This window comes from Cololabis saira, chromosome 16 (assembly GCF_033807715.1).
Source record: "Cololabis saira isolate AMF1-May2022 chromosome 16, fColSai1.1, whole genome shotgun sequence".
NCBI lineage: Eukaryota > Metazoa > Chordata > Actinopteri > Beloniformes > Belonidae > Cololabis > Cololabis saira.
The window spans coordinates 37,655,679-37,667,258 of NC_084602.1; the positions used below are offsets into that span (position 1 = coordinate 37,655,679).

Sequence of the window (11,580 nt, forward strand, 5' to 3'; positions counted from 1 at the left end):
GTTATTTTGATCTTTTTTTAGCATATACTTTTTTATACCTTTCCATACTTTCGTGTGTATTTTGTAAACATTGTTGAGCGTGTGTATGTTTGCTGCTGCACAAGTGAATTTCTCTGTGGGATTAATAAAGTCTATTCTATTCTATTCTATTCTATTCTATTCTATTCTATTCTATTCTGTTGAATTGTGCTATAAACTTGCCTTGCCTTATAAATCTACATGCTGTTTTATGTTTTATATGCCTCAAGGATTTGTACAATATTCAAGTGTTCAATAAAATAAATAAATAAAATAAAAAACTCCTTCTGAAGGAGGCGGAGCAGAGACGTATCGAGTATCTTTGGGCGGAGTCGCGGTAGGACTACATTTCCCATGATGCTTTGCTGCCTGAGGCAGAGCATCACAAGTCAGCTGGACGGACGCAGCTCATATTACTCACAAAAACTGTAAGTACTCTTTCGATATTCTTCTGCCTTTTAAGTGTGACTCGGTCTTAATCAGATCAATAATATGACATTCGGATCGATATGCTGGATTTACGGTCGTATCAGGCGGATACAAGACCATTTATTTTACAGTTGTCTTTCACCCAAATGCCAGTTAACGGACCTATCTACTACGTAATTTATTTACTTTACTTTTCAGTGAAGAAATCGAGTCCTTTTGTTGTTATTTGCGTAAAATATGTAAAAGTTATAAATGAAAGATTCAGCTTCTTTAGTACATTTATTCTCAATGCTGTCAATGGCGGCTGAAGTTGGTTTCTGATTAGACAGGTGACGTTTATTCAGTCATTATTTAATTCAATTTATTTGTATAGCGTTAAATGAATGAATGAATGAAGTTTATTAAATCATGACAACACAAAAACAACACTAAAAAACATTGTGCACAGCATTGAGATTTCACACAAAACCAATATTTTTTTATTTTATTTATTTTATTTTTGTACATGTAAAAAAAAAAGAACCGCGGTTGAATTGGTTTGATATTGGATATTATGAATTCAACACCCATAAAACTTGTCATACATACCACTGATTTTGGTCATATTGCTTGTGATGCGTTCATGGTCATCTAGACTATATATCACAAAACAGTATTTATTAAAAAATCATATTATGGGCTGATTTAATGAGGTTTAATGAAAACAATCGGTGTTATGTATCACAAGTTTTATGGGTGTTGAATTCATTAAACCTCATTAAATCAGTCCATAATAAGATTTTATAATAATTACTCTCTTGTGATATATAGTCTAGATGACCATGAAAACATCACAAGCAATATGACCAAAATCAGTATGTATCACAAGTTTTATGGGTGTTGAATTCATAATATCCAATATCCAATATCAAACCAATTCAACCGCGGTAAAAAAAGAAACAGAAAACAAAACAAGAAAACAAAGAATTTCATCCTTTTAAAACTTGCTATCTTGATTTACATGTGCCAAAAAAGGAGTAGGAAGAAGTGTAAACTTATTTAGTCCTACCCCCATTCACTGATCATTTAACCTGTATTTATAAATATTCAATGTACTCACACTGCTAAGTAACAGTATTATTATTATTATTATTATTATTATTATTATATACTGTAATTATACGCACACACATACTTATACATACATACATACATACATACACATAGTTGAATATTTATATATATTTGTACACACATGCCCATATAAATATTTATATAAATATTCTTATGTACACTATACTGTAACTGCTCTATATCTATGTATGTATGTATGTATGTATGTATGTATGTATGTATGTATGTATGTATGTATGTATATATCTACTTACACACATAATCACACCAGACATATATATGTATACCCATACGTACGCATACACCCATACATACCTACATATATGTGTATGTGTATGTGTGTGTATGTATGTATGTATATATATATATATATATATATATATATATATATATATATATATATATACACACACACACACCTATCTATACACATGCATACATCCACATAATAATCATGTGTTAAACAATGACTGAAAAGGCAGAAGCAAACTGCTTATAAAAGCCTATCCTTTATTATCAACTTTCTTTTTGTGGCTTCCGACCTCCAGAAAACCAAAGAAACAACAGAAAAGCAAAGAAACATTAACAGATAGTCAATCACACTTATAAGCATCAAAAATAGCTTTACAAACCATTTTATTAAAAACCAAAAGAGAATGACATGTTTTTAAATGTATGTTTGCATAATCCAGAATTTAACTCCAGTAATGGAGACACGTCTCCTTTTCAGACCTTTTTTAGCTTTTTGTTCAGTAAAGTTGCAGACACCTCTGAGATTATAACAAGTCTCCTGAATTGAAAAGAATCTTTGTATTGAGTCAGGGAGCATTTTTGATTTGGCTCTGAACATAATTTGCATGATTTTATAATAAAACGAATCATAAAATGTTATCATAAAAATCATAACAAAGGTCATCTCATGACGCTTGGCAACACGAAAAACAGAGATAAAAGTGATCAGATACTGTATAACACATCATAAAATAAGGCATAAAAACATAAGCGTCATAAAAAGATCAGCATCAGTGATAAAAGTGATCAGATATCCCAAAGATATGACCCAAAGACAGTACAAGGGTTAAAGGAACCTCATGTATATTCATGTCGAATCAGAAACCAACTTCCCTGTCTCCTCAGATCTTCCACCTGCTTTCGTCACTCAGGGAAGTAAATCCGTCCCCACTTGGACGTCATGGGCTCGTTCTCTCCTCACAACTTCTCCTGGGTGGAACCGGGTAAACTGGCCGGGCTGGCCCTGCCCAGGACGCCGGCCGAGTACCAGTTCCTGCTGGACAACGGCATCCAGCACCTGGTCTGCCTGTGCGAGAGGAAACCCCCCCACCACGACTCGTGCCCGGCGCTGCAGCTTCACCACATCAAGATCGTGGACTTCACGCCGCCCTCGCCGGAGCAGGTGGACCGGTTCCTCTCCATCGTGGAGGAGGCCAACGCCAAGGGCGAGGTGAGCGCTTCCCTCCCGGGGTCGGGTTGGGCTTTTTGTCTGGGCGCCGCAGCAGATAACAGCCTAATCCGTGGGCGTGTGCTGTTGTGGAAACTCTGGAGAAGGTTGTCTACACAGGTATCTGTCATGTAACAGCCTGTTTGATGCCGACGAGTCTGGTTTTATAAAAAACAACAGTACAGAAACAGCCCTGGGCAGAGTTATCAATGATCTGAAGATTAATACAGACAACCTCCTCCACCTTAGTGCAGCTTTTGATACTGTGGACCACGTCATTCTACTCCAGCGCCTTGAACAGTGTTTGGTATGGTGGGCGACAAGGACCAAACGCACTGCAACGGCCTAATACGTCTCAGTTAAGGAAAACGGCTTCAAGTACAGAAACGATTCAAATTCACAAACTCAAAACGAGGTACAAAAAGAGGAACGTGGTGCAAATGAAAAAACCTGCTGCAAAAAACAAAGACAAATGCAGCATCATCAAACGCTCTGCAAATAGAGAAACGATGCAAAGCACAAACGATATAAAACAAGAAAGAAAAACGCTTCATAACCGGTCACTACAACCGGAAGTCTCCAAACCTGCAGGGGGCGCTCTCAGCCTAACAGCTCAATGGACAGACACACGGGATGTAGAGAGACCGAACAGCTGACTGTTACGTTAAAATATAATAAAGAAACGTCTCGTAATGTACAGCGTTGTACAGTGATATAAACCACATTATATCACATTACCATTCCCGCTGTATGTTTAAACCATGGACGTAAACACTGTGGTTCAGTCAGCTGTTCGGTCTCTATTACACTGAGAGCGCCCCCTGCAGGTTTGGTAACCGGTTATGAAGCGTTTTTCTTTTGAAGATGGTTTCTTGTTTTATATCGTTTTGAGCTGTGCATCGTTTCTCTATTTGCAGCGTTTGATGATGCTGCATTTGTCTTTGTTTTTTGCAGCACGTTTTTTCATTTGCACCACGTTCCTCTTTTTGTACCTCGTTTGTGAATTTGAATCGTTTCTGTACTTGAAGCCGTTTTCCTTAACTGAGACGCATTAGGCCGTTGCAGTGCGCTTGGCCCTTGTCGGCCACCGTAGTTTGGGCCTCAGAGGCCTCAGTTCTTAACTGGTTTTCACCATATCTAAGGGAGCTTTCAGACCTGTGGCCCGTTTGTTTTGTTCCCATTCAGGGGCTCAATCGATACAGTTGTTTTGTTTCTCGTTCGTGGAGTTTGTGTTCACAAGGCAACCGTCTGTAGCGGTTCAAAGCTGTTAACAAATGCCATGAACCAACTGTTCTCTCATTGGTCAGAAATGAACGTGGAAGGAGTTTCCTCTTTCGCACCCCGGGAAAAACAGAGAGGGCCCAAAGTGCATCATGGGTGTCAAATGTGCGGCCCGTGGGCGAGAGAGATTTTCATGCGGCCTGCTAGAAGTTTCCAACGCAAAAACCGAAATGTTAATTTACTAAAAAGGAAGGCATAAATAATTACCATGAATCGCAGCATATCTGATAATATATTTCTTCTACAAATCCATCGTTATTCCACAAAGAGAGCAGTTCTCTACATTTTTTTAGTTTTCTAGAATGCATTTGCCGATTTTATTTCTTTGTAGACGTCGTTTATTTTTTCTATTATATATTTTCGCAGGAAAAATATCACTGCTAAAAAAGATGATAGAAGATATTTATTCTGAGAATTTCAGTTTTGAATACGAGGATAGTGACAAAGTAAAACCGTTAAAAGAGAAGTGCTGACTTTTTCAACACACTGGCGTAAATATCCGCGACAATTTTTAAAAATAAATACACTTAATTGTACTGGAAAAATCTCTAAATCACAAAGAAACACTCTTGGATGTAATAAGAAAGATTTAGCTTTTAATTAAATTTCCTATAAAAAAGCGAAATATAAAAAAAACATACTTGTTTCTGTTTATCTTTGTAAAATGTTATTAAAAGTATCTTACATAATTTGAAAAAAAACAAGAAATTTCAAGAAAATATCGTGAAGAAATATATTTTACATAATTAGAGTGTAAACAAAGTGCATATTTCCTTTAAAATTAACTAAATTGATATTGGATTAGATAACAATAGTAAAAAAAAAAGAATTAGAAAAAAAAAATTTCGCACGGTTTTTGTTATTTTGAGCGTGCGGCCCGCGAGAAAAAAATTGGTTAAATCCGGCCCGCCAAGCAAAATGAGTTTGACACCCCTGCCTTAGATCATCAAATAAGAGTCTCCTCATCATACCTAGAATTTACACTAGATCTGCTCATGGTGCTTTCAGTCACTACGGTCCCGCTCTCTGCAGGAACTAAGGTCTGCTCCAACAGTGCCCTCTTTCAAAAGCCGACTAAAAACTTACCTTTTTACACAGGCGTTTGACTAAACTCTTGACTAAACATCCTTTTGTCTGTTTCTGTTATTGTAACCCTGTAATTCTCTTTGTTTTATGTATTTGAGCAGATTGAGTCCATGCTCTTCTTGTGAAATGTGGTATATAAATACATTTGCCTTGCCTTTTGTCGGCCAGGGCGTGGCGGTGCACTGCATGCACGGGCACGGCCGGACGGGGACCATGCTGGCCTGCTACCTGGTGAAGACCAGGAAGATCTCCGGGCTGGAAGCCATCGAGGAGATCCGGCGGCTCCGGCGCGGCTCCATCGAGACCGGCGAGCAGGAGAAGGCCGTCGTGCAGTTCTACCAGCGCACCAAGTAGCTCTGCCGGGACGCTCACAGTACACTTTAATCACCCGTCGATTGAAAACAGACAAGACACAGGAGAACACATGCTTGATCTTTTACTGAGGTTTTATTTTGAAAATCTTCACGCACTGGACGGCAGAGAGAAAAGCCGCTGGCGCTCGCTGAACGGGAGCTTTTCAGGCGCCATCTTCCTCCTCCGGATCCTGCAGAGACATAATATATGAAATACTTGACTTTAATGTGGCGCTCGTGACGCAGAACTGTAAACTCACTCGCTTGATGGTGCGTCACGGACGCCGTTCTTCCGTCCAATCGATGTTTCACCTGCAAGAAACGTGGAAATGTTCACAGGATGAATAAAACTGAGGATTAAATTACGTTTTTTATCTGATGTGGTGAGTTCTTACCAGCGTTGGCTTCGTCCTCCTCCCTGGCGTTCCCACTCTTGCTCTTGAAAAATACATAATTATGATTAAAGCTAATTAAACATGATTTTATAACATTAATGGGTATTTTTAAATTAAAAGGTTAAAAATAAAAAGGTTAAAAATGGAAAAGAGATGTTTTTTATGTAGCGATACTGTTTCTGACCACAAGGGGGCGGTCAGCTCGACACGTCCTGTGATACAACCACGTGATCTGTCGCCCCCGTGTGGTTTTATTTTATTCATCTTAAAACGTCATTTTTAAACCTTGAAATCGCTTTTATTGGTTTGACGTCCTATAAACCACTAATATCCGGATCAGACCTGAAGTTCCTCTACCGACCACTACGGTCTGTTTCAAATGCAAAAAATAATTATTGCTCTGTTTTATTTGGTTGTAATTGTATGTTTTGAAAATCAATATGCAAACGGGAGCGCTGGCGCTCCAGCCAGTCATAAAGGGTTAAACGGTGAGTTTTTCTCCCTCTCCAACCTCTAGCATCGGAGACGTGCTGTATTCATCTTTATTGATCTTGAAACGTAATTTTTAAACCTTGAAATCATTGTTAGTGGTTTGACATCCATAAATGATGTGATAAACGTTGCGTGTGCCGAGTATCGGACGAGTAAAGGCCGGCAGTAAAAGTATAAAGCCGTTTTCCAAGCCTCGTGCTGGGGGCTTCAACTTGGGGGTTTTTCTGCCCCCATGTGGTCAGAAGAGGTAGTGTCAGATATTTTAAATGACTTAAATAGATAAACGGAAATAAAAGGTTAAACAGTGAGTTTCCTCCCTCTCCAACCTCCATCGGAGACGTTCAGTATTCATCTTTATTCATCTTGAAACAGAATTTTGAAACTTTGAAAAACATTGTTATTGGTTTAACGTCCTTAAATAACGATAAAATTTGTGTGTGCCAAGTATTGCACGAATAAAAGCTGCCGGTAAAAGTATAAATCCGTCTTTGGAGCCTCCTGCCATGGACTTGAACTTGGGGGTTCTTCTGCCCCCGTGTGGTCAGAAGAGGTAGTGTCAAATATTTTAAATTACTTTTAAAACTACTTTTAAAGTTTAGCAACATAGAAAATAGGGCTGTGCGATTAATCGATTTTAAATCTAAATCGGATTTATTAATCAAGACGATGTTAAAAAAAGGAAAATCGGAAAATCAATTTTCCTTTTTTGCAGCTGGCTGCATGCGTCTAGTCATCTTTGTTTGGTCAAGAAAATTGTAAATGTTGTCACTTTACTAAACTCAAGGAGGATTAACAGTATCTTTCAATTGCACTTCATTCCCAATAGGGAAATTTGTTTGCTATTTTTCTTTAAAAATAAAGATAAAATATTTGAAACAATTTATTCCATTGTCTTTTGTAGTTTTACCAAAAAAATCGAAATCGAAATCGAAAATCAGGTTTTCAGAGAAAAAAAATGGGATTTTATTTTTGTCCAAAATCGCCCAGCCCTGATAGAAAATAAATAAAAGGATAAACGAGGAGTTTTCTTCCCTCTTCAACCTCCATCGGAGACGCTCTTTATTCATCTTGAAACGTAATTTTTAAATCTTGAAATCGCTTTTATCGGTTTGACGTCCTTAAATAACGATAAAAGTTGCGTGTGCCGAGTATCGGACAAGTAAAGGCCGCCAGTAAAGCACGTGTTCCACGCCTCCTGCCTTAGACTTGAACTTGGGTTTTTTTTGCCCCCGTGTGGTCAGAAAAGGTAGTGTCAAACATTTTTAATGACTTTTGTGAAGTTTAGAAAATCAATAAAAGGATAAACTTGGAGTTTTCCTCCCTCTCCAACCTCCATCGGAGACGCTCTGTCCGCCGGCTGCTGGACGACCACCTCGTCCTCCTCCTCCTCCTCTCCGTCCTGCTGCTCCTCCCGCAGCCTCTTCTGGAACTGCCACTCCAGGCTGAGCCTCCTCAGCCGGCCGCTCTCCTCCGCCGAGCGCCGGGCCTTGGCCTGCAGCGCCGCCATCTCGCGCCCCAAACGCTCCACGGCCTGCAGCGCTCGCCGCTTCTCCAGCTGCTCCCGGGCCTCCCGCCTCCAGGGGTCGCCCAGCTCCCGAGGGCTCGGCCTCGCCGTCACGGCGCTCGTCTCCTGCTGGAAGGAAACGTGCTTCACCGGCGAGATGCTCGGCTTCGTCGCCGCGGATACGGGGCAGGCGTAAGTGGGCGGGGCTCGGCGCTGGGGGGCGTGGCTCTGCTGGAAGGTGGTGAGCGGGGGGTTGGGGGGGGAGGGCCCCGCCCGGGTGAGGGGGATGTCGATGCGTACGGGCTGGACGGACGGCGTGGGCGTGGCCTGCTGGGAGAACGGCGTCCTCCACAGGCCGGCGGCCGTCGTTCTGGCGGGAGAGTCAGAGAGGACGTCGTGGGCCGAGGCGCTCGGGCGGAGCGGGAAGGACGAGTAGAGCCCCGGTGCATGCTGGGCCGCCAGCAGGGGGCGCCGCCCCTCCACGCTCAGGTCCTCCTGAGAGAGGGCCTGACGCTGAGACAGAAACAGGAACGGAAGAGGAAAGATGGAAGGGAGGGAGAAAGGGAAAGAAGGAAGGAAGTAGGAAAGGGAGTAAGTAAGGGAGAAAAGATGGAAGGAAGGGAGAAAAGGAAAGAAGGGAGGGAGAAAGGAATGGAGAAAAGGAAAGAAAGAAGGGAGGGAAGAAGGAAGGAAGGGAGAAAGAAGGAAGTAGGAAAGGGAGTGAGGAAAGGAGAAAAGATGGAAGGAAGGGAGAAAAGATGGAAGGAAGGGAGAAAGGAAGGAAAGAAGGAAGGAAAAGCCAGAGGTGTCTTCAGTATTCACATTCATTACTCAGGTAGACGTATAGATACTAGAGTTTAAAAATACTCCTGTAGAAGTTGAAGTATCAACTCAAGTTTTTTACTCAAATAAAAGTATAAAAGTACTGGTTTCAAAACTACTTAAAGTATAAAAGTAAAAGTAATGTAAGGGGGAAAAAAGCCATTAAGGACAAAAGTCATTGAAAATGAAACATCTTAGTATAATGCAAATATATTAAAGAAGCATATATGTGTACTATTGAGCATTAACATGTGTTAATGTAAATATATTAAAGAAGCATATATGTGTACTATTGAGCATTAACATGTGTTTCAGAGAGCAGGAGATATGATGACTAGTTGCCTATAAGTATTGTAATGGTGCAAAAAGTCAAACTTCAGAGGCATGTTATCATTTATCCTAACCTTTATTGGAATGTACATCCAAGTTTAGTTGCAGGAATCTGAGGGAACGGATGTAAGAACAAAACTGGACAAGAACATCTGAAACAACCACAACCAAATTCACTCTATCCGGATGGAGCAATTTAACTGGATAGTTTTTATTAAAGGCCGAAATGAAATAGAGTAACGAGGCTGTTTTTAAAATGTAAGGAGTAAAAAGTACAGATAATTGTGTGAAAATGTAAGGAGTAAAAGTAAAAAGTCGTCTGAAAAATAATTACTCCAGTGAAGTATAGATAACCAAAATTAAGGTAACAAAGTATTTGTACTTTGTTACTTGACACATCTGGACAGAAACAGAGATTAAAATCTTAGAGATTTACAGCTGATTTCCGATCAGAACCTACCAGGAAGGTCCGGTCCGAAGGCGTCCGAGACGTTTTGAGGGTTCGTTGAGTCCGTCCGGCCTCAGAGACGGACTTGTCCCGGGATTTAGGGTTCGGGAGGGTCAAGTATTCCCTGCGGAGCGTCTGAATCCAGACGAGACAACGATGCAAATTTAGCTGAAGTACCATATTGGCCTGAATATAAGACAGTGTTTTTTGAATTGAAATAAGACTGAAAAAGTGGGGGTCGTCTTACATTCGGAGTCTAGACATTATACCCATTTACAACGCTAGATGGCGCCAGATATCTTCAAAGCGAATGCTGAACTGAACTTCACAGGGGCCAAAGTGTACGGAAGAGTATTAGGGCCATGCAGGAGAAAAAATATTTGAGGGGAAGATTTTCTTTTTCTTGTGCACTACGAGAAAAAAGTCAAAGCCAAAATGTTGAGAATAATGTTGAAATACAATTTTGAGAAAAAAGTCAAAATGTTGAGATTAATGTTGAAATACAATTTCAAGAATAAAGTCGAAATTTCGTGAATAAAGTCGAAATTTTGCCTTTTTTCTCAACATTTCAACTTTATTCATGAAATTTTGACTTTTTTCTAGAAATTGTACTTCAACGTTAATCTCGACATTTCGACTTTTTTCATGAAGTGCATAATGTAACAAAAAATCTAAAATATTATTTTTATTTTTCTCCTGCCTGACCCTATTACTCTTCCGTACAAACCCCTGTCACGAAGAATAAAAATAAAAATACAGGACTGTGTCAGAAAATTTGAATATTGTGATAAAGTTCTTTATTTTCTGTAATGCAATTTAAAAAAAAAAAAAAAAAAATGTCCTACATTCTGGATTCATTACAAATCAACTGAAATATTGCAAGCCTTTTATTATTTTAATATTGCTGATTATGGTTTACAGTTTAAGATTAAGATTCCCAGAATATTCTAATTTTTTGAGATAGGATATTTGAGTTTTCTTAAGCTGTAAACCATGATCAGAAATATTAAAATAATAAAAGGCTTGCAATATTTCAGTTGATTTGTAATGAATCCAGAATGTATGACATTTTTGTTTTTGTAATTGCATTACAGAAAATCACAATATTCTAATTTTCTGTGACAGTCCTGTAGTTGTAGCACGAAGAAGAAAAATAAAAAATAGCGGTTAGAAAGAAAAGAGAAGAGATAAGAGAAAATGGAGAAACGTAGCGACAATCTGGAGAAAAGTGGGCAAAGATCGGCAGGTTAACCGGCAGCTGAGGAGAAGTTATGATGCAAACTTCAAGATGATGATTTGAATGAGGCAAAATAACATGCTTTTTCTCTCAAATATATTGTTATAATCATTGGTTTCAGATGTACTATCATTATTTTCTGTATAAGAATTGAATTTGGTGTTCAAAAAGTCTTTTTTCAAACTGTAGTTTGGAAAAACGGGGTCGTCTTATAATCAGGGCCGTCTTATATTTGGGCCAATACGGTAATCACAAATAAGACGCTGATAAAAGTGGGAGGAGCTCACATCGGCGCCGAGGTCGACGCTGGAGGCAGAAGTGGCGCCGTTTCCCTCCACGCCGGGGTCGACGCGTCCGTCTCCGTCCTCCGGGCGAAAGTCTATGGAGCAAAATCAAGGTCAAAAGTTTTGCTAATTTGAAAATAAAATTTTAACCTGAAAATTCTTTTTTACAGTTTCAATTTTATTTTTTTCAGTATCAGATCTTTTTTTCAGTTTCAAATCTTTTTTTTTCAGTTTCAAATCTTTTTTTCAGTTTCAGACTTTTGGCCCCGATCTGGCGTGGGGGGCGTGGCATCAACTGAGAGGGGCGTAGCATCATGAGTGACAGCAGA

General features: G+C 39.6%; 2 protein-coding genes across 3 annotated transcripts in view; one reads left to right on the forward strand and one right to left on the reverse strand.

Annotated features, from left to right (window-relative positions):
• Positions 1 to 372: 372 nt before the first annotated feature.
• dusp23b (dual specificity phosphatase 23b) lies at positions 373 to 6,104 on the forward strand. 2 transcript variants are annotated; one of them, XM_061743856.1, is made up of 3 exons: positions 373 to 446; positions 2,698 to 3,022; positions 5,555 to 6,104. In XM_061743856.1, the coding sequence occupies exons 2-3, from the start codon at positions 2,753 to 2,755 to the stop codon at positions 5,738 to 5,740; spliced, it is 456 nt and encodes a 151-aa protein (XP_061599840.1). In that variant the 5' UTR covers positions 373 to 446; positions 2,698 to 2,752; the 3' UTR covers positions 5,741 to 6,104. The 2 variants fall into 2 exon arrangements, with proteins under 2 accessions (XP_061599840.1, XP_061599841.1); XM_061743857.1 differs by having other exon boundaries at positions 377 to 446; positions 2,724 to 3,022.
• LOC133462191 (afadin) overlaps positions 5,849 to 11,580 on the reverse strand; it is a 29,879-nt gene continuing 24,147 nt past the window's right edge. Inside the window, exons 17-22 of the mRNA XM_061743332.1 lie at positions 11,255 to 11,346; positions 9,743 to 9,865; positions 7,957 to 8,643; positions 6,135 to 6,177; positions 6,000 to 6,051; positions 5,849 to 5,930 (exon numbers count right to left, since the gene is read on the reverse strand). Of these exons, the coding sequence (XP_061599316.1) occupies positions 5,849 to 5,930; positions 6,000 to 6,051; positions 6,135 to 6,177; positions 7,957 to 8,643; positions 9,743 to 9,865; positions 11,255 to 11,346 (1,079 nt within the window). The remainder of the gene's footprint in view (positions 5,931 to 5,999; positions 6,052 to 6,134; positions 6,178 to 7,956; positions 8,644 to 9,742; positions 9,866 to 11,254; positions 11,347 to 11,580) is intronic.

Coding starts and splice junctions, on each gene's coding strand:
- dusp23b (XM_061743856.1), top strand. CDS start 2,753: ATGGGCTCGTTCTCTCCTCACAACTTCTCCTGGGTGGAACCGGGTAAA. Junction 3,023..5,554: donor AGGCCAACGCCAAGGGCGAG/GTGAGCGCTTCC, acceptor TTTGTCGGCCAG/GGCGTGGCGGTGCACTGCAT.